At 40.9% G+C, this 26988-nt stretch overlaps 1 protein-coding gene across 3 annotated transcripts; it reads left to right on the plus strand.

Moving 5' to 3' along the window:
• Positions 1 to 25264, plus strand: LOC122783126 (nardilysin-like). 3 transcript variants are annotated; one of them, XM_044047767.1, is made up of 32 exons: positions 1 to 321; positions 985 to 1345; positions 1871 to 2093; positions 2568 to 2649; positions 3851 to 4004; positions 4896 to 4969; positions 5162 to 5257; positions 5456 to 5578; positions 7121 to 7178; positions 7820 to 7893; positions 8211 to 8280; positions 9832 to 9909; positions 12050 to 12170; positions 14927 to 14985; positions 15628 to 15682; positions 15779 to 15883; positions 16159 to 16282; positions 17179 to 17265; positions 18910 to 19029; positions 19154 to 19205; positions 19409 to 19559; positions 19956 to 20083; positions 20271 to 20433; positions 20569 to 20600; positions 20840 to 20978; positions 21079 to 21126; positions 21250 to 21302; positions 21939 to 22022; positions 22263 to 22353; positions 22540 to 22656; positions 23810 to 23899; positions 24347 to 25264. In XM_044047767.1, the coding sequence occupies exons 2-32, from the start codon at positions 1134 to 1136 to the stop codon at positions 24551 to 24553; spliced, it is 3270 nt and encodes a 1089-aa protein (XP_043903702.1). In that variant the 5' UTR covers positions 1 to 321; positions 985 to 1133; the 3' UTR covers positions 24554 to 25264. The 3 variants fall into 3 exon arrangements, with proteins under 3 accessions (XP_043903702.1, XP_043903704.1, XP_043903703.1); XM_044047769.1 differs by lacking the exon at positions 1 to 321 and adding an exon at positions 328 to 480; XM_044047768.1 differs by lacking the exon at positions 1 to 321 and having other exon boundaries at positions 541 to 1345.
• Positions 25265 to 26988: the final 1724 nt, after the last annotated feature.

Consider the following 26988-nt stretch of genomic DNA (forward strand, 5'->3'; position numbering starts at 1 on the left):
CAGCCGCTGGGTTAAACACTCGTCTCCGGTTAGACGGCGGCGGACAGCTGCCGGTTACATCCAGGTGCCTGTCACTGCCGCCGCTGCAATATCTTCATCATCATCATCATCCCCGTCATCATCGCCTGCAGCAGTTCCCGAGTCCAGGCTGTGAGGACACACGTGCTTACACGGCGCAAACCACGCCCTCTCCTCCGCCACGGCCAATCGGAGACGGTGACAGTGACGCCATGGAATCTTCTCAGCCAATCGGCGCGCTTGTTCTTGGAGAGACACTCGCTTTCACACACCGCTGAGGCCCTGCCGTTAGCAAGAGGGAAGGTGAGGATACCGGCTTCTCTGACGACTGCTAAAAGTTTATTTTGCCTTTCAACGGAGTGGCGCCGATAGTTAAAGTTTGTTTTAAATAATATAGGTCATTTGTTGACCTTAAACACTTCTGTTAGAGTCATTTATGTTTACTTTTCTCTGTCTGTCGAGGTTAGTGTAGTCATTTCTATACTGGTGTTTGTTTATTCGTGTGGTTGTTTTAGTGGCGTGTGTGTGTGTAGTTGTTTGCTGTGCAGTTTAGCGGTTTAGGCTGGTCGATATTTAGCTGACATTCAGCTGAATAAGGCGAAACCACCAGACAGTCTGTGTGAATAGCTGTATTGTGTGCTCGTTTTTGTTACTATTTCAGGTCCCTTTTTTTGTCCTAAACAAAATGACAAAGAACCTGGATTACGAGGAGCTGGTTAGGCATTAACTGGTTATTGTTGACGTTCGTTTGGACTGCCTTTAAAAAAACCGTAACCGCAACAATAATCGGTTAATACACAGTTCACATCTCAATCTCATCTTTAATATGAGCCTCACAATGGAGAGTCTGCCTCATTAGGATCAAGCTTTGGTCACAAAAAACCTGGTTCAAATATCCATGCAGTCTTGGTTTACTGTATTTTGGTCCCACTGGTTTCCAGGCTTTTTATTTTCTCTGTCTGTCAGGGAGGGTCTTCATCATAGCCCTGTTCAGGCTGACACGGTGTGTGGCCCTGGTGAGGAGTAAATTTCCAGTGACAGCGAGCTGTCCTGTTGTTTATGGTCGCGCCTTGCTGTCAGCCTGCAGTGCCAAAATCTCATCATCTCAGTTGAGGATGCCACACACAAACAAGTCCAGAAACTCCCTGTTGCCTGAGTCCTCAGGCTCGGTCCAAGCCGGAGCCTCAGCTGAAGAGCTAGAACCCATGTCTCGGGATGTGAATCTGGCTGCAGGGGAACCTGCAGCAGCAGCAGGAGGAGGAGGGGAGGAGGACAATATTGGAGACGGTGAGATCATCAAGTCCCCCAGTGACCCCAAACAGTACAGGTAAAAAAATCTCTAATATTGCACTATATGAAAGAGTAATATACACATTAAATAAAACAAAAGATGTGACCATTATCCTGAGTCTTTAAATTATGCATTGCACTAAACTCTTCTTGCACAGTTTATCTCCTCCATTTATTCATTGTGTCATTGTTGTTGATATCATTTCATTTGCAGTTATACACAGCAGAAGACACTATTTTCTCAGTTTGAGAATTTGGGAAGTTTGAGGAAATAACCCAGATCTGAAAATGATACGAGCCCATTTTCCAGCTGAATCAGTACGATTATTGAAGTTTGATGGGACGATTTAATGCTAGAATTGCACGCCTGTGCCTCGGGCCTCTGCGGGGCATGCACAGAAAATTTGCTGTGAGAAAACAAAGCAATTGTGTCTCAGAGGGTGGGAGATGCAGTCTGAGAAGAGATGTGATTTAACAGGCTGTTGGGAGTAAGAGCAAAGCAATAGTAGCTGTGGAACATGATGGTGCAATGCTGTTTCACCTTTGACATGACTCCATTCAGGCACATCGTGTTGGAGAACGGACTACAAGCTCTGCTCATTTCAGACTACAATGGACCAGCAGCGTCAGAGGATGAGGACTCAGATGGAGAAGAGGAAGAGGATGAATCTGGAGATGAAACGGAGGACGAGTCTGATGAAGAAGAAGAAGAAGAAGACGAGAGGGGCTGTGATTATGATGATGACAATAATGATGGGAAGAAGAAGGGAAATGCAGAGAAACAGGTACCAGTGGAAAGTTCTAAAGCCCCTCTTGTTTGTTTGCAGAAAACTTGACTCATGACTCAGATACTGAAGCTTAGTCGACTGTAAACCAATTTTGCATTGTTAATGACACATATTCAAACATTAATAATACAAGTTAACTGTGTTCTTAAGGGACTTTTCAGCCGTGCAGTTAATGATTTGTGGAAACGGGTTGATGTATATGTGTTTGCCTCAAATTGAACTTAAGTGGCCATGTGTATTAAGCATACCAATGTGGCTCATTTGTGTATTTTTAATAGTTTTTGGTCAGCAATATATACCCAGCTTTGCCTGCAAAGGCAGTGCATGTTTATTATAATCGATTCTTTTGTTAGCTTTGGTGTTCGTAAGGAGTTTGTTGACGGTATTAATAAAAACATTGAATATAGCCAGGCGTACTATTTAAATGAATCTCTAGACATGAGTCATGACTCGATTTCCTGTGTGTTTAAGTCTGCAGCTGCTCTGTGCGTTGGAGTGGGCAGCTTCAGTGACCCTAGTGACCTCCCCGGCCTTGCCCATTTCCTGGAACACAGTATGTAATCAACCTGAGAGATTTGGGTCATTTCTTTGAAAAGTACTTATCAAACTTGAATCCATTGTTAGTGTTTGGTTTATTGTTTTTATTTAGAGTAACCTTCTCCCTGTGCATCTCGTCCTATTACCCACTTTGTTCATATAGAAATCTAGCAGTATCAGCCGTTCATTTATTTTGTTTTGGTCATTTTGTTCCTTGATTTTCCCCAATATGCACATTTTAACCACAATATTGCCTTAATTTCAATTTCTTGGAGACAGATCTAGAGTTTTCTTTTCAAATGAGTTGTAAGGCTGATTAAGTCGATCAGCTCCACATGACCCTCTCTGTGTTTTTCAATATAGCATTGATTTAATCTGGTTGCCTGACAACACTCCCAACCTACACACGGGAAGTGTTTTGTTTTTTGCACAGAGGCAATAGCAGCATTGCTTTAGTAAAGCGAGATGGCAGTAAACCGGTCGGAGCGTGACTGAAAACACAAAGAAGCGTCCCCAAAAAGTTTCTAAAGTGAATTTGCCTGCTCAAAAAACCCAGGTGTTCAGTAGATTAATGGAATAAACACTTATTGCCCTCAATGGCTCCCTAGTGCCGCTCTGGTCTTATAGAATTGCTTAACTGTTCGCTGAAGGATGCACAATACAAGTAACGTTACAATTCAGTTTCTGTGTTAAAATATCTGAAAACAAACAAGTAATTAAGTCACTAAAGACCAAAATGCATACACTGGTGCTCAGCCCTGTGCCCACTTTGTCTGGTTGGTAAACCTCGATTCCTCTAACAGAGCATAGACAGCGTGTGAGAGAGTAGGCAAGAGATTTTCCTGCACTCTCCTCTCTGCATGCCACTCTCACGATGCTGCCATCAGTCGAGTTATTTTTATGTTGGTCTCCTACTGATACGACTGTTGAACATTTGTTCCCACTCTGTAAGGAAGAAAGGAAACCCTTGTTCTTTTTTTTTTGCACCTCCTTGTCATTAAAACTGTTACCATATGTTCACAGTGATATTTAGAGCCATGTGCACAGCTATATGTGAAACAGCCATCAAATGCTGCTATGTTGGCTCATCTAGAAATATTACACATAGACAAGCTGTCTTCAAGAAAGGGCACATAAGTAGAAGCTGTAGTGGATTTCTGTTTACGTTCCTTTACAGTTGTAATTTATAACTTCTCTCCTTCTCCTCCGTGTCCCAGTGGTGTTCATGGGCAGTGAGAAGTATCCCTCCGAAAATGGCTTTGATGCGTTCCTCAGGAAGCATGGTGGGAGTGACAACGCCTCCACCGACTGCGAGAGGACAGTCTTCCAGTTTGACATCCAGCGAAAAAACTTCAAAGAGGCTCTTGACAGGTGAGGAAGCATCAGAAGTGTCTCTTTTTGGAGCAGCTGCTCCCTAAGACGTGGCCCTCCAGATAACCATCATGTGAATTGTTTTAAAAAATTTATTGTGTCCTTTTCTTAACCCCGTGGACAAAATAAACACAGCCTGATTTGTAAATACAGAGCAAACACTGCCATGTTGATCAATGTTTCTCTGAGAGACATCGATGGTTTTGTAAGACTGAACTCGGCTCAAAACCTTGTTCTATGATCCATCATGTTCTGTGACCCGATGAGGAATTTCAACTACATTCCCACTGCAAATATCACACTTGTATTTCCACCACAGAATGAGATAACTCTACCCTGTCTCGGTGTTATTATGCGGGCACAGGGCTGATAAGTGGATATTGATAAAATGTCAGATAATTAAAAGTTAAGTTTTGCTCCAGTAAATTGTGGTTTTGAATTTTGTTTTTATCGACAAATAAAACACTAAAAATATATGGCAAAACATTTAATAGCAATAATGTGTCTGAAAATGTGTTTGCACACTTGCACAGTGCAAGGATAATTCCAGTAATTATTCAATCGTTGTTATACTGATAAAATATATATGTGTGTGTGTGTGTGTGTGTGTATGTATGTATATATATGTATATATACATGTGTGTGTGTATATATGTGTATGTGTGTATATATATATATATATATATATGTCCAGGTCTCAGGAAATTGTGTAACACAAGATTATGATGTATTTCAGCAGACTGGGACAAACACTACCGTGCTCAATCAGTCTGCTGTTGTCTACAGTGTTTATCTGTCTACCTCTGATTGAGTCTGTCTGACCTGTGTCCCATCCTTCCCGTCTGCTATGTAACCTCTGATTATGGCCTTGCTGACCTGCCACCCTCATAGGTGGGCTCAGTTCTTCATCTGCCCCCTGATGATCCGAGATGCCATTGACAGGGAAGTGGAGGCCGTTGACAGCGGTGAGTCTCTGTGCTGGCGCGTGTTCCCTCCTCCATCCTCGGAGGTTAAATTCCCAGATTTATGCTTGCAGTTAAACTTTTCATTATCCACATCTCTGTGTTCTCCTTACGCAGCTCTTTAGCACACCATCGATCGCCGCCTCGTCTCTGTCGTGTTGAGTTTCTTCTTCTGTCTCTCCTTCTGTCTGTCAGAGTACCAGCTGGCTAAGCCTTCGGACTCCCACAGGAAGGAGATGCTGTTCGGCAGTCTGGCCAAACCTGGACACCCTATGGGCAAGTTCTGTTGGGGTGAGTGGGCAAACACAACTGCTGGGACACATAATACAAACAAGGGTCTCTTTGGGGTACGTTCAGCAATAACAAACAGGAGTACCAAGATCAACGCCAAGTTTCCTTTCTCGCTCATCTCCCTACATTTGTAAACAGTCTGTTCCTGCTGTGTTTTATATTTCTGCCGAATTCCTTGCTAACTTGTGACATCAATAGGGAATGCCCAGACTCTAAAGCAGGAGCCGAAGAAGAAGAAGATTAATGTCTACAAGCGGCTGCGTGCCTTCTGGAAGAAGCACTACTCTGCCCACTACATGACCTTGGCTGTGCAGTCAAAGGGTTAGTGAAGTTTACCCCATTCATTGTCTATCAAGAACTGGCAAACTAGCAGACTGTTGGAAATCATGGCCGAGCATCTTTACTCACTTTTCTATGTTAATGGCTAGTTTTTCATCGATCAATAAAAGCAGTCGGATAAATATGCTAATATTATTTATATATGAATTTAAACATTTCTTTATAAAATGACAATGGAAATGAAATGTTCCATCCCCCAAAAAACAAATGGATTACATCTGCAGTCGAGCTAAAGCTTCTAGAAACTGGAAAAATCAATAAGCAATGTTACATGGCGTTAATCGATTATGTGCCATCGCTGCATCGATGCAGAATCCATATCTGCATCACGATGCTTCTTGCAAAGGGAATGCGAGTGCCCCCTAGTAGAAATGTAACCGATTATGATGAATTATATTCACTAAATGAACCAATTATAGGAAAAAAGCAATCTGTAGAATAATCAACAATCAAAACAACCATTAGTCTCCAATAAGGAAGCAGTTCATCCAAGTTCAGCCGACTGTAGATAATGATCCCCCAAATCAACACAAATTGCAATATTACTCAAAACAGCATTGCACAATATGCACACGATGTAACACATTTTTCCAGTGCCTCGCAGCAAAATACCACGCAGCCAATTAATGAGTGCATCTAAGTGAAATGATGACTAGTGTTGACATTTGTGCCGAGAAAAATCATCCCTAATAAAACTGTTGAAATGTTCCGCATAAGTCACATTCTCTCATGTCCCAATCTGTAAACCTGTCCACCAAAAAACAACCAGTGTTAATTAGTGTTAAAGTTTCACAGTCATTATTTATTAGGCTGAACAGCAATAATTGTGTGTAACCATAAATAAAGGATGACACTGAAACACAACTAATTAGAAATGTATCAGTTAAAGTGTTGGTCACACTCTTGGGTAGATGCACTCTGGACCATTCACTGGTTTCTTCAACTTTTCCAAAAGAGCAAAAATTAATCTTTGATATGACATTTATGGAATTAATTGTCCATATTGATTGAAATATAAATATACTTTTGACCATATCCTCCAACTGTAGCTGGTCCTGTAATCACCTGATAGGAGTATTGATGCTATAGGTATCGATTCCCCCACTGTAAACTGCTATTTAGAAAGATATAATGTAAATGTGTGGATATCATGTCATTTGTTGCATGATCTGTATTTATTTTACAATACTAAATAAATACTGTACACGTGCTAACATTTTACCGTTGCTGTATTGCTGATAGAAAGAGGCTGGTTTATTCTGTTTGAATGATTGTTTTTGTATGCATGTTTTATATGTGCATACGTAGGTTTTCTGCAATTCATCAATAATATAATAATAACAATAATAATAATAATAATAATAATAATAATAGGGTAAATGAATTTGGATTTTAAAGCCTGAAGGCAACACGGCACTCCCTTTGAAAGCAAACACACTGCACAGCTGAGAATTACGAGTTGGAATAATTGAGACGCACTTAATATCTAATTCGCCCTGCTTTTTACTTGGTCTGTCCTTTTAGAGAAGCTGGACACTCTGGAGGAGTGGGTGAGAGAGATCTTCAGCAAGGTGCCGAACAAGTGAGTGTATAGGAGCAGGCTCTCAGTCACCATGATGAGATGCTAGAGAGATAATAGATGGAGTCTGACTATCCTTTTGAGACTCTGCGCAAATGTAAATGTCAAGCCTTCCTCCATCGCCTCCTCGGCTCCTTTTTTACCTCTCCTCATCTCAGATGTTGTTTTTCAGTGATGTTCACCTGAGACGGATAAATTCTTCATGAATTTGAGATGAATTAACATTTTTGTTCACAGCTCCACGTCTGTTTTCTTTGTGAGTGTTCTCAGTGGGTATTTTTCTTTTATGTGGAACCTCGCATAACCTCCTTTAACTAGGCTTACATTGCAGCTGAAGGATTACATGCCCCTGTATGGGCTGATGCAATTTCCACTCATCTATGAGCTTATAAAGTCTCAGGTGACTTTAGCTTCTCTCACTCGAACAAAATTAATTTTCATCAAGCTAAAAACGGATGAAATGTTGACATTGAGCAGTTCTGACACGCAACTCTTTATTGCCCTCAAAATGACAAAATGTTCCGTGTTGTGTCCCCAAAACATTAGGAATAAGACTTTTACAGAAACGTTATGTGTGGTTACATGCTGACATAGTTTAAGTGATCTTAAATCATTCATCGTGGTTGCTTCCACTCTCTCTGCAGCGGTTTCCCCAAGCCAGATTTCTCTGAAATGCTGGGTCCCTTTGAGACGCCAGCCTTCAACAAGCTCTACAGAGGTACTGATCCATCGTACTGTTTTCATCTGAGCACATCTGCTGTATTCTGTTTCTGCAAAGCAATGAAGCTCAAACACTAAATAAAAGAGTGAGGCAGTAGATAACAGAAAACAGAATAAAAGAATAATTCTGCCTTGCAAAATTAGTTTTTGTTTTTTTTCAGCGTTTCTTCTCATCTGTGTTTGTTTTTTTATTGATTTCTAAATAATTTATCGTTTTCGGGTTAGGTGTTTTAATACAAGAATTTAAGAAGAAGAAATACACCAATTGGGCTGTTTGCTATATTTTCATCACTGTTTCTTCTACCGTGTTTGCAGTTGTTCCTGTCGGGAAGGTTCATGCCTTAAATATCACCTGGGCTCTTCCTCCTCAGGAAAAACACTACAGGTGTGGTACATACAGGAGATGTGATGAAATCTGACCTATTCTATTGCTGTGTGATGCTGAAACTGAAATCCATTCATCAGACATTTTGGGTGTTTTTTTTCCTCCGCTCTTCCTGTCTTGTACTTCAGATTGCTGCCACTACAATCTTAACACGGCCTTTCTTATCTGAGCTATTAATACCGTATACTCTGGCACATCCTTTTCATCATCTTGATGCTGATCTCCCGTATTTCTGGAATTGCCTTTGATTGTTTTTTAAAAGGTTTGATTAGTTGAGTCTTTATTCTCTTGCTGCCAAACGCATATTTAGGTCTGCTCCATCACATCTATTTATATTCAACCATCAGACTGTCATTGATAATATGTTACCATATATAATTGTTCCAAATAATGATTATTTTTAAATGATTAATCTCGATCGATTAACTTGTCGATTCTTTATGCGATTAATCGATTATTCATTTAAAAAATGTTGATCAGTGTTATCAGAAAATATTCACATTTAAGAAGCTGAAACAATCAGAAATCTTGTTTTAATCATGAATAAAACCTTCAAACCGATTAATCGATAATCAAAATAGTTGGCAATGGTTAATAATTGATTGATCGAGTAATTGTTTCAGCTGTAAATGAAGTCCAAAAATGAATGATGCTCAGTTTAATGTCACTAAGTAGCAAAGAAATCGGACAATATTCACCTTTTAATAAGCTGCCCAAAATCCTGCACAAACCAATTCATTTGGTAGTCCATTACTTGTAGATTAAAGGCACAGTATGAGTATCTAAACAATGAACTTCACTTCCTGATCCTTTTTTAATACAAAGTGTATTGTATTCCAGCTCTTTTTAAGTTGCATACACCCCACAATGCTTTTTTAAAAAATGTGAGCGTCACTGACCGACAGACTTCATCTCCTTACCTCACTCTCTCTCCGCTCGCTACTGAAGATCCCGCTTAGACAGCTGGTAAATCTCAGCTCCACTGAACAGCATCAGTGTCTATCTGTCGCGTGTGTCACAAACACAACATGTCCCGTACCTGTTTTCAAAGTAAAAGCACTGTACCGTTTCTGTTCCCCATTTCCATTCCTTTTTTCTTTTTTGTCAGAAACAAGTCCTGACATTTAATGGAGTGCAGAGGAGGATTTAGAGTTCATTATTTATGGCGGTTTTCAAAAGCAAAACCCTATGTGAAACTATCCAGTCGCAGCTAGGTGATGAACAAAAGGCAACTAAAATGAATGAAATATAATAGCTTTAAATGATTAATCATTGCTTTTTTTCGATTGATTCATTGATATTGATTGATATCCAGTGAAGCCTCTAGAAAACCTGTAACAGTCTGTGCTTTCCCCTCACTTGATGTATTTGTTTCTCTTTTGTCCATGCCTGTCTGCTTTTCAGTATACTAGTGGCTTTTCACATAAAGCAAAGATACCGTGCTTTGTGCCGCTTATAGAGCGAGTGCATCAGTGCTATCCCTCTTTTTTTTAATTTTTTATTATTATTATCTGTTTCTCCTTTTTGAAGTTCTTTCCCCTCCTCTTTCAGAGTGAAGCCTCTCCACTACATCTCGTGGCTGATTGGCCATGAAGGCACAGGAAGCATCCTCTCAGTCCTCAGGAGGAAGTGAGTGTTATTGCCTCTGTCTGTTTGTTTGTCTGATTCGAGGGCCCTCCAGAACCCAGTTAAAAGGTCTTCAATTTGTTGGCTATACATGAGCTTTTTCATGCGTGAGTGTTTGAGCCCTGTCCTCAAACTCTACACTTTGCTGGCCCACTCCATGATGTGATTCGTACATTCTTATCCCTGGATGGATGTGGCTCTACGAGAGCATTTTAGCCTCTTGATGCTAAGTGGCAAAGTGATTCACCAAAACCTCTCTGTAGAAGCCCCTTTTACCATTTGCAACACATGCGGCGTTTGATAGAATATTCCTATTAACTGTTTTTTGTTTTGTTTTTTGCTGCTTGCAATTGTTAAGCAACAAGGCTGAATTGTGAGTGTCCTCGGTCTCAAACCCAGTCGAAACCAACTATTGAGTCAGTGGAGTGGTTATTTTATTGAGTTCAGAAAATCACAACCTCAAGGGCCTTTTGGAAATGGGCCACTGTTCTGCCACTGCTGTGAATGTGGGCAATGGTCTGTCTGTGTCACATAGTATTGAGGGGTGTTGATCTGATTTCTCAAAGTTCCCATGAAATGGCTCTCAGAGGGCTCTTAAATCCCACTAATTTATTCCCACTAAAAAACGCAAAGCTGTGCAGGCAATCATCTTACAGTAGATATTGATTGATGGTTACTGTAACCAATAAATGTGAATGTGCTTTACGCCATATAAAGCTGTGAGGATGGCCTGCTCACTCGCCTCCCCCTTCAACCACAACTGTGGATTTTTACTGAGAAAGCAGTTTTGGGGGAGTTCCTGGAAAGTGTTTGGTATCAGGATGTATATGTTAACCTGGAAGTATATTTTTATTGACTGCAAAATTTGTGATTTTGATGTGAAAATACAGTGAACTTGGTTATTTAGTGAATGTTAAGAGAAAGGATGCAATTATCACTGTGTGTGTGCGTGGGTTTTCTCCGGGTTCTCTGGTTTCCTCCCCAGTGCAGATTTGGGGATTAGGCAAATTGACCATAGGTGTGAGTGTGACCTGTCCAGCGTGTGCCCTATGTCAGCTTGGATTGGCACAATCCCCCCCAGTGACCCTTGTGTGGAGGATAAAGTGGTAGAAGATGAATGAACACAGAAACTGGATTAAAAGTGGAGAAATGCATTTTTAATGTCATCACCCTTTTTATCCACCAGATTTTTTTTATTGTATTTAATCTTCTGCAAATCAATACTTTTTTCTTTTTTTTCATTCCTTTGCTGGTTGTTACCAAAAAATACTTCTTTATTTTTAATGTAGTTTTCCCCATCATTGATTTCAGTATGAAAACCTTCACAGATTTAAAACTTGCTTGGGGTGAATTTTTGCCTTGTTTTTTTCTACCTTTGTGGTGCTGCAGTGCAGACTTTAAGTGCCTTATCACACAAAAAGAACTTGGCTACTGCTAGGTCCTATGGCCTGCTGCACACAAGGAGGCTGAGTGGTGCCAGTTTGATGAGGATGTTGACACTGCCCTTGACGTCCCATCAAGGGAGGGACGTGGACCAGTGACTGCAGTTGATGTGCACCTTAATCGTCACCATTGGCACTGAGCAATTTAGCATCAAGAAACAGAAAGCCAAATACAGCATGGCCGGACCAGCATGAGATCAAGATCACTCGGCTCAGGAAAAAACAGCAGATCAAAAAGGCAAGAGACGATGCCCTCACATAACCCTGAAATGACATAAGGAAGAAGCTCATCTCCCTCTGGCGAGCTGAGTGGCACAGGAGGAGGGGGAGCAAGCGGACCGCCTTCATAGCAAATCCCTCTGGATTGGTGTCCTGACCCCATGTCAGGTTTGTCACTGATGAGGTGTCCAAGCCGTGTTTCTACAAACGCAGCTAGTGCATGACTGCAGACGGGTAAAAGCTGGCACGATGTTCACTCAGAAGAATTGGAGAATTAAAGTCGGCTCAGTTGTTTTTCGAACTAAAACGCTGCCTACAAAACAGCACAAACACTGTGTGTATGATTTCATCACTCAGGGTTTTGTATGAATTTAAAAATAATTGAAGTGCACTGGGGCAATATGTTTTCTTCATTGTCAGTGACAATGAACAGTGTTTTTAAAAGTCATTGACAACTAATGGCTGTGTGTTTGTCTGTGTAGGTGCTGGGCTCTGGCTTTGTTTGGAGGAAACAGTGAAACTGGCTTTGACCAAAACAGCACCTACTCCATCTTCTCCATCTCCATCACACTCACTAATGAAGGTTTCCAAAACTTCTATGAGGTAAAGAACACTCTCTCTTATTTGTTTCTTCTTCTGTCAAATGAATTTAATCTTAAGGCGAAATATTGCGTGAAACTCAGAGGCTCCAAGGAGATTAAATCGAGCAACAAGAACGCCGGTCTCCATATAATAATATCCAGCTCAAGATTACGCATAATATGTTTGGTTTGAAAATACAGAAGCAGCTCCTATTTCGGCCGTTATGTAAATTCGAGATGTACATTGCATACACCGCACAACAGATCTTATTAAGGAAGGAGTTGGTGAAATCAGTTTCTATGACAACTCTCGTGTTAATAAAAAAGATGCAGATAGTGATTGTTCAACAGTTTTCGGACCTCGAGATCTCTGGAGCTGCTTGGATCAAAAGGGTGCATGTGTATTTGAATCATAGGGCAAAGTACAGATGCAATCAAATGTCATCATCGCAGTTCTTTGTTAGCTGGAGATGTAAGGGTATCGGTGCACTTTCCCAATGGTTGTTAATCTTTCCCAATGGTACAGCAGGCAGACTTTTTTTGGCATTATTGCGCTATTATTCAATAATAATAATCTTACATCATTATGAGAATCCAGCCTGTTCTTTTACAGGACCATTTGACCAAGTCAGACGACAGGGCAGTTAAGAAAGTGACACAGAGGGAGAATGCAGGCGCTTTTAATTAGCTGTCACTACCCCTACTTTTTATAGTGGTCCTTTCCAGTGACATAAACCTCCAAATCCTTACTATGCTGCAAAGAAACCTAAAAACAAACATCTTTTACCAGCCTGTGGATCATATTCAGCAATCAACTGTTTTTCCAATGGGTTAGGGTTAATGCAAGCAGCCAAGGTTCAGATCATGATTGAGTGAGTCATTAGACTTTTTTATTTTTATTTTAAATGTTTTTTTTTTGATAAATACAGCGATGTCCTCCTGATCAGCTTTTTTTTTTGGCTCCTGATGCAATCTTTTTAAGATTGGGTATCTGTCAATACCGATTCCCCATTCAGTACTTGAATATTGCTTATATAACAGAGCTACACAGTACACAAGTTTTTTTTAAAGAATACTCCTGACTGAAGTTTAGAGAGAAAGACGAGGAAAAGAAAACTGAGGCTGCAGGAACCGCTGATAAAGAAAGGAGAAGAATGCAGGGCTGTAGCTGAACAATTTCACAATCACATCCGTAAACTGCGCCCAAAATGGGGAAAATATCCAGTGTCATTGTTCCAGCGACATTAGTCCCCGCTAAAAGCACATGTGTGTGACTCTGAGTGCATTCTGTTGTGTGCCTGACAGAGAGGACAGGGTAGGGGAAGCTCACAAAGCATCTTATTAAAATATGACCAATTATATTAAGCATAGAGTTTGAACCAAACGAAGCTCTTCCACTAAAATTGAGCACCGACAGCTAACATCTAAGTTCTGCAGCTGGAGTAAAAGATCGGGGGGAGAGGTGATCGGGAAAAATAAATTGGCACATCTCTAATAATAAATTCATTAAATATGACTTAAGGCACGGGAAAGTAGGAGGTACACCACCATATAAAACAAAAATATAATCATTATTTGGAAAAAAAACACTGCATGGGCAGTCTTGTATAACGAGTTAATTTGGAACTGTCCTTCACTTATTATGCAGCACAGACAGAACCGGTCCATCCTTCCATCGGAATTAATTGTCACTAATGCCTGTTCCTGCACGACGTGAGTTTGTTGTGTGGGTACGGCCACAGGTAGTGATTTTAATTGTAGATCAGTTAAAAATGCTAATATGTAATTAAAAATCAACATTTGTGTTTGGCATTCAATGGGAAAGTTTATCCCTGCGTGTTTGCAGTTACAACAGAGGATCTGTTTTTAATTAGTTTGTTCGTGTTTCAGTTCGGTCTGCACATGGAAACCACTCAGCAGCTCGGACTTTCAGTCTGACAGGATTAATCATCACTTGTGTATACAGAGGCTGCTGCTGCTCACAAATAAGTGTTCCTTTAATTTCACAAAATGCCGTCAATATAAAATATGAGACCCGGAGAGAGAACTTGACTTTTTCATGACCCTGACACTATTTGCATTGCGAAGAGACTTGGACACGTGACGGAGATCACTAGCCCTTCTGGAGTGGAGTCTCCTCTGGTTGCCTGGAAACTGGTCGTAGAAGATAAGCAGCTTCGTTCTCGAAATGTTTTTTTGGATAAGGATTTGCTGTTTAAGCATCAAATAACCTGAATACACTAAAATACCTGACGAAAACCACAAACTAACAAGAAAATGTACCTTTTAAGTGCTTTAGGTTTACTATTGGTGAATGGGGTCATGTAAAATACTCGCACAGTTTATTGTACTGTCATGAAAAAACATTTTGGTCAGGACGGAGAGTGCTCTTCCTAAGGCTTGGCTGACATTTTCATTTCCATGTTAGAATCTTTAAAAGGGGCCAAATAAACACGCACTTTGCGTTTTGTTAAGTAATTAAATGTACTAGTCACCTTTTTTCCCCCTCGAGCAATGGTTACAGCTTGTTCTAAGGACTTTAATCATATAAACAGTTGGTGTGATTGGCAGCCACTTTCTTGCTTCAGTGCAATTGTTGTGGTTTATCAACATTAACACTGCATTCCACTTAAACCCTGTCATTAATAGTGACAAGGAGGGGTTTTATAGTCGTCTTTTTTTCACCACTTAATGAACATGGTAATTATTTCTTAACACAGAAACACTTGAAGTAATAACATCTAATTCTTGGTTGTTTTTTTTTCTTTTTTACTACAGGTGACTCACATGGTGTTCCAGTACCTAAAGATGCTGCAGACACTTGGACCACAGCAAAGGCACTCTCTTTTTCTCTCTTCCTTACACGCACACACACACACACACACACACACACACACACACACACACACACACAACAGAGTTGTAAAAAACTGCCTCTATCTTGACTCTTTATGCTCTATTTTTGTTGCATTGTAATGCTGGAACTAGTATCAACTGAAATGGACAGTTTTGTGGCTTAAACCTGTGATTATGATGTTGAAAGCACTGGCTCAGTGTGAAATGGTGACAAAGACAGACACAATCTATGTTTACATCAATCTTCTATCAGCTGTTCTCTTTGCTTCTGGGATGATGTTTTTCACAGACATACAGCGACTCCATTTAGGGCCACAAGCAAAACGGTGATAAGAATAGCATTCACCACCAGTATCTATCGTGTTTTCACGCAGAAGTTATGACGCACGCCACACAACACAACACTGATGGCTCTGAGGAAAAGTACCTGTGTCCTTGCCTTTTTATGAAAGTGACTGAATAAGAACCACTAGTAATGTGAGAGTTCTCTTCTGCATCTTTAACTGTATAGAATAGAGACGGATTCATGTGTTTAGTTTAGATATTTTTTGTCATTGTGTTGCTCACTCTGTCTGTGTGCATCTGGGACGAATGACGATGATAAATCTCTCCTCTGCTTTCAGAATATACGAAGAGATCCAGAAAATCGAAGCAAACGAGTTTCACTATCAGGAGCAAGTATGAACTCTCAGACGTCTATATGGTGCTGTCCGTGTCCAATCATTATGAATCATTTTGTGTTGTGACCACTAAGTCTGACTTCTGTTCTGTCAGAACGACCCTATAGAATATGTTGAGGACATCTGTGAGAACATGCAGCTGTTCCCCAAAGAGGATTTCTTGACAGGAGATCAGCTGATGTTTGAGTTTGGCCCAGAAGTAAGTCGTTGGAGTGAATCACTCAAGTTCTTTTCCTTTTTCAGATAAAACGGGTGCATAAACATTTCTGGTGAGAGGAACTGAGAGGAAACTTGCTACATGAAGTAGCGACGTTACTACTTAAGAGCGCCTTCATTTGCGTATCGATTGTCATATTACACGAGGATGATTTATCACTAAATCGGTATTTTTTGGGGGGGGACAAACAATTTACTCTCCTCTTTAGTAAAAAAGTTTGACTTTATTTTTTTGCCTTTGAATTTGTCCCTGTGTAGGTGATCAGTGCAGCTCTGTCCCTCCTCACCCCTGAGAGAGCCAACCTGATGCTGTTGTCACCAGAACATGAGGGCCAGTGTCCCCTCAGGGAGAAGTGGTTTGGCACGCAGTACAGCATGGAGGGTGGGTGTGTGTGTGTGTGTGTGTGTGGGTGTTTGTGCAGTTTGTGGAGATTCAGGGAATACATTACACTTATTTTTTTGCCCTTGTTTGAGGATTCAGGCTAATATGAACCAGAAACAGGAAATGCCAACATTTATCTCTGTTTTTAGAGGGCAAACATTACGGTCAACTCATATTTAAATGTGATATTTGTAAAATATGTACGACAACGACCTTTTGTGCATAAAATAGTTGGTGCAATCCCACTTGAAAACACTGCGGGGGCATGGTTGCCAGATTCTCAGAAAATATGCAAGTACTGTGGTTTCACACTGTGTTCATGCACACATTTTTTAATAAACATTAAAACTATTTGATTTACTTAAGTGGAAAATAAGTGTGAAAGTGTCAGCTTCAGAGCAACATTGGATAATTATACATGTACATGATAAAAGGAGATAACAAGGCAACAATAATGGACTGTAAACACAATATTATTTTAAATACTATTATGCTAGATTAAGGGCAGATCTTGGTTGAAGTTGAAAAGGATCTACTCATTCATGTCTGTTGTGGTCTGTTTCTTCACTTTTAGCCATCTTTATTTTAAGGCATCTCAGATGCAGACTCTTTTCTTTTTGGTCGAGATGTTTTGGAGAGGGGTACTGAGGCTTTTTAGGTTTGGTATAATTCAGTATTTCTGACACTTAATATACTACTGACGTCCTGTGTGTTGAAGTGTTAGGAGCTGCTCTATTGGTCGGGTCACACATGGTCACATGGTCGTTTTGTGTCTTAATATAATACATTTCTTACATAAGCCCATTTAAATAATCACAACAGTTCTGTCACAGTAAAAGCCCTCGGCTCATGCTCTGTATATATTTTGTGCTAATAGATGCTTGCTTTGCTCACAGACATCCAGCCGGAGTGGATGGAGAGGTGGACAGACAATCTGGAGCTGAACAGTGACCTTCACCTCCCTGCTGAGAACAAGTTCATCGGTGAGTCAATACATATTTATGGTGCAGCAAAAAAAAGAAAAGAGAAGTGTTACTTGAGCTGGAAATTCCAAAAATATCTGAAACCGTTCGCCCTCAAAGTAATTTCTCCGACATCTTATCAGATGAATATCAAAATGTGAAGGGACGCGGCATATTGGTCGATATGTTTGTGAAAAACATTTACATTGACCCAATGGAGATGGTACAGTTGCAGCTCAGAATTGAGAATTAATCCTCTTAAGCCTCATTTTAACAGGATTTGTTTCCCTTGTGTGACCGGATGATCTCGCTGTGTCTTCTTTAGTGATTTTTAACCCCGTTCAGAGCGCAAATGTTTTTCACAGCCCACCACAGGAATAATTGTAGCCCCAATTAGTTTCTGTTTTTGACAAGCTGCTAATGTCCTGTCTGGAGACTTGGTTTGCTTTAATTTTTTTTTGTTTACTGTTGCTGAGTTTCATTATTTTAGCCTCTAGTTTGACAGTGGAGGAAGTAGAAAAGGATTTTGACTATCACGATAGGAAAACAATAAACAATATAAAAGAAAAAAAAACGTGAAGCTAAAAGTTAAAACAAAGCTCATGGGACTGGCAATTCTGTTTTAGCTGATTATGTATTTCTGTCCCTTTTTAGGTAATGATGCCACAAATAAACATTTAGAAAGTAGTTCAGAAATACCACTTAATCGTATTGCTTAAGCTGGTAAATAATAAGTCTTTTACACATTCCTGGTGCCTGCATGACATCATGGTCATCAATTAGTCCGAGATTTGGGTAGCAGCTACTGTAGCCCTCAGCCTTAAGTAGAATATGGAGGAGTGTATAGATTTCTGTCTCATTTCAGACCTCCAAATTAAGTTTTTATTCATTTTTTAAGCGATTTCCGCAGACACTTCTTTTTTCCGGGTTCTCTGCCTTCCTCCCACAGTCCAAAAAATGCAATATGGGGATAAAGTAAATTGGACACTCTAAATTGACTCTAGGTGAATGGTTGTTTGTCTCTATATGTGTCCCTGTGATGGACTGGCGAATCCGCCGATTGCCCGATGTCAGCTGAGATTGGCACAGCACCCCCCACGACCCTCCTGCGGAAGATAAAGCGGTAGGAAATGAATGGATGGTTTATCACAGAACCAGCTACTGTCATTTTTTTGGTAATGTGACAATGAGACATAACAAGTTTCAGCAGGATTATTAGAATAATTAATCCAACTATTTTGATATAACTTCTTTCACCATCATGAAGAATGTTATGCAACTTCATACAACTAAGCAAAACTGCAGTGACTTATCTTAGTAAATTAATTTAAAGGTCAAAAATGGATCCCTAGTTGCCATTCAAACTGAGAGCTGACCAATTTTGGCACCATGCTCTGTTTCAACACTTCGAAGAAGCCTCAGCATCCCTCGATAGATTCTGACAAAATTGTGGAGAGGTGATGCGTCGTCACTTATCAGCCCAGGGGATCCTGAATCATTTATTTTGGGAGTGGGGGTTGACGTCTTTCTCTGCATTGAGTTGATGCATGATTACCCCCAAACTGAAACATATTGAATTGTCAAAACTCACGCATTATTTATGAGATTGTACCAAGTGGAATAACAGTCTTTTCTTTTTTCTTGTTTATGTGCATTTTTGTTCAGCCACTGACTTCACCCTGAAGCCCTCTGACTTGCCAGACACCGAGCACCCGGTGCGGTTAGCCAGCAGCGACAAGGGCGACCTGTGGTACAAGAAGGACAACAAATTCAAAATCCCAAAAGGTGAAGAGTGTGTTTTGTGTGTTAGTGTATATGTACCTTATTTAACATGCAAGTTGTTTTGATAGAGACATTTAATAACTTTTTAAGAGGTGCTGATATTTATTTGTCTTCTTTTACGCTGCAGCCTACATCAGATTCCACTTAATCTCTCCCGTAATCCAGCAGTCTGCCAAGAAGTAAGTGCAGGCTCAGATATAATCTTAAACGAAATAATATTTGTTTGTGATGATTATTTATATATTCCTTCTACTCCGCATTCTTGTTTTATTTTCTTTCATCCTCCCTCCTTCCTTCCTACCACCTGCCCTTGTTTTCCCCTCTCTCGCGCTCTCTCTCTGACATCATCCTTGTCCTGCCTCCCCCTTTTTTTTTTTTCCAGTGTGGTGCTCTTCGACCTGCTGGTCAACATCCTAGGACACAACCTGGCGGAGCCGGCCTATGAGGCCGAAGTGGCACAGCTGGAGTATAAGCTGGTGGCCGGTGAACATGGCCTGGTCATCAAGGTCAAAGGATTTAACCACAAACTGTGTGTGAGTGAACCTTCCTAGTATTAAGGAGAACAGGCGGGATCGAACCAGTGACCCTTAGGTTACTGGACCGTCCCACTTTCCAAAATACTTATCAGTAGCCATAATAAAGCCAAATAAAACTTGTTATAAACGATCAGAATTGGCTCTGAAAATACAGCTGTCAATTTTCTCAGTGAAGCTTTGACAGGAAAGCCTTCAATGAAATTTGTGCAACGCAGTCAGAAATTAAAGCTTGATGTTTTTAGTCATGCCATCTAGTTTTACTTATTTAACTACATTGTTGTTGCTGACTTTTAAAACCTTGTTTAAATACTTGATCATTAGATTGAGTCACTAACACGACGATGATGATGATGGTGGTGATGATTGCCCTGTCTTTGATTTGTGTCCGTGCAGCTGCTGTTCCACCTGATCATTGACAAACTCGCTGATTTCACCGCTTCCCCCGACGTCTTCAGCATGTTCTCAGAGCAGCTCAAAAAGACCTACTTCAACATCCTCATCAAACCTGACAAGCTGAGCAAGTGAGTCTCCCCGTCGTCATCATCATCATCATCATCTGATATTTCCATCTTTCCCTCTGATTTCATCGCCAGGGCTAGGATGCCTTCTAGTGGCGAAATGTGACAGCCTTTACAGAGCGCTCCTCTCACTGTCCCTTTTCCCCTTTGCTCTCCTTCCTGCCCCTCCTGCTCCTCCCTCTTGTTTCAGGGACGTCCGTCTGTTGGTCCTGGAGCACTCGCGCTGGTCCATGGTGGAGAAGTGTCAGGCTCTGACGGCCGGCCTCACCGTCGATGAGCTGACGGAGTTTAGCCGGCGCTTCAGGACAGAGCTGTTTGCTGAAGGACTAGTACAGGGCAACTTTAGCAGCGCTGTGAGTGGACTGCAGTTTGAAACAAACAAGCAGATTGATTAACAATATAATCAGTACTTGCATCATTTGATTTGAGTACACGGCCCCCTCTTATCTCTACCTGTTCATTATCCCTTTATTGTATTTCCTCCACAGGAGTCGCTGCAGTTCCTGCAGTATGTCACAGAGTAAGTCAGCTGTCACCCTGAATGCACTCTCTAATGAGAACACCAGCACTTTACAATCAAATAGATGTGTTTACCTCCGTGCACAGTCATTTGCATTTGCTTAAGTTGTTCAAATCATGATCTCTCTGTCGCCTTTAAAACTTTCTCACTTTTTTCTCTTTTCTTCCTCACTACATCCATATTTTATTCTCTCCTTTATCCCCCCCTCCTCCTCTACCCTCTCTCCCACCCCCTGGCAGTAAGTTGCAGTTCTCAAAGTTGCCAGCAGAGGTGCCAGTGATGTTCAGAGTGGTGGAGCTTCCTGCCAAGCACCACATATGTAAAGTCAAATCACTCAACAAAGGCGACGCCAACTCTGAGGTTACTGTTTACTACCAGGTGCGTACTCGTCTGAAGAGCATGTGTTCGTACTATAATATCCTTCTATTCAGCATACGTTGTTTTATTTGCTCAATATTTACCTCACGTTTTCTCCTAGTCTGGTCCCAAGTCCTTAAGGGAGCACACTTTGATGGAGCTGTTAGTGGTGAGTACTTAAGTGTTTCAGTGGTTTCCCTTCACCCATGTCTTCATTTGTTTAGTCAGTCCTTCAGGTCATCCCTCCATCACTGACTGAGTTATTGCTGCTGCTGCTGCTGCTGTTTTTCAGATGCACATGGAGGAACCCTGCTTCGACTTCCTCCGGACCAAAGAGACTCTAGGGTGAGCGTCTCTAGTTCTGATGTGGTGGAAAATTAAAGTGATGTCACATTAATGTCCCCACAGTTTAGGAGATGCTGTAAGGCAGTTAGATTCAGATGTGTCGTTTAATGCACAGTTGTCGCCATTGACGAGTACATCTGATTACTACTGTATCATTAAAGGTTCATCTGTAGTTTATTCACTGCTTGTGTTCTGCTCGTAATTTCCAAATTGGGGCTAAATTAGTCATTTATTTGCTATTAATTTGCACTCGTGTCAACTTTGGTACAGTAACTATTACTAATTATTAGTTAGATTGGTCTATTCTTTTTAGATATGGGTGAAAATTAGGCTGTAAATATACTGTTCTGTTTTCTCCAAAAGAACAAGTCTGTTTTAAACTTAGAAACTGGAGGATTTTTATTTCTCTCGTCATTTCCCGAACTGAAATAGAAATTTGGTTTTCCTACTTTAGACTGTGTCTGTCTGACTTTAATTGCTATTAGATTAAATTGCAAACCATTCCAGTGCAGTGCAGAGAAAGTCAGGACAGGTGGGAAATAAAATTCATTTTTATTTTGATCTGCCAAAGTTATCTGCCTCTCAATATCTCTGGCCTTTTCTCTTTTTTTTTTTTGCATCTCCCTCCCGCTGCAGGTACCACGTCTACCCCACCTGCAGAAACACCTCGGGCGTACTGGGTTTCTCCGTCACCGTGGAGACACAGGCCACCAAGTTCAAGTGAGTCTACGACGCAATCATAACCTTCTATTTTCTCGCAAAGCAAGATGCGATTTATCTCCAAGCATGTTCCCAAAACTAAGGTACAATCTGTCTTACTGCTCACATAAATCTGAGGTACAATTCATCCAATGTGACCCTGTAAAGTGAGTGGAACTGATGAATGACTAACGGAATCAAATACACCCCATAGCCTCTAATATCGCTCTTTCCTCTTCTGAACTTTTCCCCCCCTCTTAGCACAGAGCTGGTGGAGTTAAAGATTGAAGACTTCTTGGCTTCATATGGAGACGAGCTGAATGCCCTGACTGAGGAGGCCTTTAATACTCAGGTGTGTGCGAATTATCTTGTGTTTGTGTGAAAAAAGTATAAAAGTAACTGCAAATAATTAATATCCCAACGGTTTTATAGATGTGAAAAAATTGCTTATTTTTATTTAGTGGAAAAACAACATATTTTCTTACTCGGTAAGATTAAGTGTGTGTGTGTGTGTGTGTGTCTGTGTGTGTGCGTGCAGGTGACCGCTTTAGTGAAGCTGAAGGAATGTGAGGACACACACCTCGGGGAGGAGGTGGACAGGAACTGGGCCGAGGTGGTTACACAGCAATATGTGTTTGACAGGCTCAACAGAGAGGTAGGAACACATACACGCACACAGACGGATTCCTATCTTCCTACACTTGTGAGGCTGTCATGGTGAATCAAATAAGAATCATTTACTAACTCAATCACCAACTAAAGTCAACTAGAGTAAATAATGAATGAAAATATACACATTGTTTCTGGTTCCTATGCTCATCTGACTATATATCTCTGTGTTGTGGCATAAACGATACTAAATTCTAAAAGACGTGACAATGCTACGGCGTTTTCTGCATTTCCTATTATCCTATTAATAAATAAACTATATTTGTATAAGCACTTTCCCAAAACATAAGCCATAAAGTGCTTTACAAGGTAAGGTGATAGAAATGCCAATGATTGTGAGATAAAAGCAAGATAATAAAATGTAGAACGATAAAGTAACGACGCATTTAAAACAAGCTTGATAATGAGACCACGCGTTTTATGGCGGAATCGATGAATTGTTGGGATGTTCTCTGACTTTATCCACTCGCCGCTTGCCATCTGTGTTGTTCTTTGCAGTTTGCCTAAATATTTTTTTTGACATTTATTCAAATGAAACCACACTAAACAAACTTGAACTCCAGCTCCAAGTGCCGTTCATTTCTGGCTCCCACCGTCATCGGCTTTTGCCAAAAACATTATTTGCCAAATCGCGGAAACTGTGAAGTGCCATCACTTGTTTAGAACTCAAAGAGCAAAGAAAAAAAAGACATGAAAACAACCTGGCAGACGTAACACCCCGACATATAATCTCTGTGAAGAGTTACTCACTTTAGCAGATGAATAGCAGACTTCTTTTTTTTTTTAATCCCTTGGGAGTCAAGTTTTCCAACAACCTGTGCGATACGAGTCCTATATTAACTCTCCTTTTATCTTTGGCTCAGTTCATTGCCAACTCCAGAGGGAAATATCTGTCTCTTTCTTGGCAGGTTGTGTACTGTTGATTAATGAAGTGCTTCAGTGACGGCAGCGAAAACAATAAACGAGCTGTTAAAAGGGACACTGCGCTCAACCTTAAAACCTTAAAAAGTCGCAGATAATGTTGGCGGCTTTGACGCTACTAACCGCCGCTTTAACACGTTTAATAAGCCATTTTATTTTGTGTTGTGTTGACGCGTCCTTTTGTGTTCCTGTAACATCCGCGTCGTCTCTGTGTCTAGATCGAGGCTCTGAAGCAGATGACCAGAGCTGAGCTGGTCTCCTGGTTCCACGAGCACCAAGGACAAAACAGCCGCAAGCTCAGCGTGCACGTAAGTAGAGCTGCAACTGACGATTGTTTTCATCATCGATTAATCGGTTGTTCCATAAAATATCCGAAAACCTTAAGAAATGTTGATCGGTGTTCGTCAAACCTGGAAATGATGTTTGTTTTGTCCACAAACCAAAATGATTCTCTTTTAATGATTTCTTTATTATCCAGAGCAAAGAAATGAAGAAATTTACTCACATTTAAGAAGCTTAAACAATCGGAAATCTTGTTTTAATCCTGAAAAAAGCTTCAAATCGATTATCAAAATAGTTGTAGGTTCATTTAGTAATTGATTAATAATTGATTTGTCGATTAATTAGATAACATTAGATTAGATTAGATTAGATTAGATTAGATTAGATTAATTAATTAGAATTGAGTGTAAATATATATATCCTTTGTTTTTTTGCATGTATTAACACAGTGACCCCCCCCCCGTTTCCTCCAGGTGGTGGGATTTGGTGCGGAGGAGCATGATGAGGAAAGTAAAAAGCAAAAAGGAGAAGAAGATTTAAGTGTCTCCAACTATGGTGAGGTGTCTAAACTCACTTTCCTTCCTGCCTCACCTAAGATGGAGGGCGCCACCGCCATCATGGACATTCCCGCTTTCATCGAAGGCCTGCCTCTCTTTCCCTACCATAAGGTTTTGGAATAAAAGTCCTGCTCAGACTGCGAGACAAACACAGGTCTGAGCTTCGCCTCTTACTGAGCCACTCTCGGGGCGACTGCCTCATTAGAGATTTGGAGGTGAACGATGGTTCAAACATCGTCGACTCTTCTCATGGCCTGGATTTCTGTCTCTAAGGCGCAGCTGTAGTTTTTACTCAACACAGTGTGCATACACAAAAAGCCTGGAAGTGATATTAGACGTTTCTTTTAGCCAAGTGATAATTTATTCTGTTTTCTCACTCTCAATTACTTTTTTTTTATCCTCCGACAGCAGGAGTGTGGAAGCACTCCCTCCATTTCTCCCTCTCTATCCTACTAAGTCACATCTTAAATGATTTGCTTCCCTGAGCTCTGCTAACGTTACACCATTCAGTCTTTTCCACTGTTATTGTTGGACCCCAGACTGAGTTTTACGCCTTTAAAACAAACAAACTGTAAAGACTGCAGTAAAGTTATGTATTTGACCTCAAATAGCTGACCTGGATCGTGACATGAAATAAATAAATAAATGAGTGAGTGAATGAACGGACCCTACAAAACACCTGTATTTTTTAAGTTTTCTTTACCGTACAAACAATGTATCAAGCTACTGAAACTTTAACATAGAAGTTTGTTTTGTTTGACTAAATCAACCAGAAATATGTAGATGACATTGTTGAACCCAGAAAACAACATAAAGAACAATTGTTTATCTCAACTCCTTCTGCAACTAAGCAATTTACTTTTACGCCCCACAGTGTTGTCTTTCGCGTTCTTCCTGTTTAAATGACGACTTAACCGATACACCTGCGATCAAAGCGGGGTCAAGCGACGCAGACACCACAAAGTAATTTGCTTTAATCCACTGTCTAACAAATGGAGAGCTCTGTGTTTGCCCACTGATGACTCAGTGTGGCATCAGCTGTTTAATTCATGCAACATTAATGTCTTTTAAAGTCGCGCCGTTACTCAGACTCTCAGCCTTTTCCGCCCAAGGAAGAGGTTGTGGCGGAGCGCTATTGTGTGGGCTTGTGACACTCTGCATGTTTGAATGTAATTAAAAACTAATCCAGCGCTCAGCACGGCGGAGTGTGTGGACAGACTAATATGCCCACAGTGAAGTCAAGTGTTCATCTGCAGTAGCTTCACATAGTGCACTGTGCAACTGTAAATGGAGGATGGATGACAAACCACACTGTCCACATTAAAAAGCACCGGCTTCATGCAGTGTCGACGCCCGCTGCGACACTGCATGTGCTCCTCCAGCATCCACGATTAATATCCTGCCAGAACGACGTCCGCTCTTTTAGTGCCGCCACCGACAACATTTTAGAACCCGGCTGCAAGGGATTTGCTCTCATTAAAAGATAAGAGCATAAGCGATGTTGCCCCGATGTGCGATAGGACTTATATGCAGTCAAGATACTGAAACGCTTTGTGTCTCTGCAGGACAGTAACGTCCCTCTTTTGTCTTCCGTCTCTGTTCTAGTTTATGTTGTGCACGGAGATGATTTTTAAAATGGGTAAAGGATGGGCTGATGGACTGTTGCCACCCTCGTTTTTAAATATTAAGCAGCAGCAAGAACATGCCTCAGTCCTGCTTTATCTACCAATGGTCACTTGGGGGCAGTGGATTCAGGTTGAAATCAGCTTCTATGATCCATCCATAGAGGTCTGTCTGACTGCCAACATCACCTGACATTAGCAGGCTTCACTGGCAGAAATTGAAATATTACCCTTCTGCGTTGTGTTATGAAGCTTCGGGTTACTGTCAACCAAGAAAAATGAAATCCTTTCTGATGTGCAAAGGCCGCCGTAGTCCCCTGACTTGTTTGTTTGCACTCTCTAGTCTCACCTAATTTGACCCAAATGTACACATTTTTAATAATGACTCAGGATTTTGAAACGAAGGCCAGTGAAAACCACAACTGATTTGTTTGTTCATCATCATTAATGTCGATAATGTAACTGTCGGAAAAACGTCTGGAAGTCTTCAAATGCAGCCACTAGCATTTGTCGTTGGAATGCTTTGTTGTCTGAGTAGAGTTAGAATTACATTGCTAGTGAAGTGTGCCATTTTAGTGCACTGCTATTATTTTAGAACACAGAGGTTTAGTGCTAGGACCACAGAACAAGGGCCCTTTCTCCCCGTGTGTGTGTGTGTGTGTGTGTGTGTGTGTGTGTGTGTGTGTGTGTGTGTGTGTGTGTGTGTGTGTGTGTGTGTGTGTGTGTGTGTGTGTGTGTGTGTGTGTGTGTGTGTGTGTGTGTGTTTTCTCCTGGTTCCCCAGTTTCCTCCCATAGTCCAAAAAACATGCAGATTGTGGGATTGGGCAAATTGGCCCTGTGATGGACTGGCAATCTGTCCAGGTTGTGACCCCGCCTGTGGCCCTATGTCAGCTGAGATTGACACGACGCCCCCTGCCCTCATGTGGAGGAGAAAGC

This window comes from Solea senegalensis, linkage group LG16 (genome assembly GCF_019176455.1).
Source record: "Solea senegalensis isolate Sse05_10M linkage group LG16, IFAPA_SoseM_1, whole genome shotgun sequence".
NCBI lineage: Eukaryota > Metazoa > Chordata > Actinopteri > Pleuronectiformes > Soleidae > Solea > Solea senegalensis.

Coding starts and splice junctions, on each gene's coding strand:
- LOC122783126 (XM_044047767.1), top strand. CDS start 1,134: ATGCCACACACAAACAAGTCCAGAAACTCCCTGTTGCCTGAGTCCTCA. Junction 7,179..7,819: donor TTCAGCAAGGTGCCGAACAA/GTGAGTGTATAG, acceptor CTCTCTCTGCAG/CGGTTTCCCCAAGCCAGATT. Junction 17,266..18,909: donor TGCTGAGAACAAGTTCATCG/GTGAGTCAATAC, acceptor ATTTTTGTTCAG/CCACTGACTTCACCCTGAAG.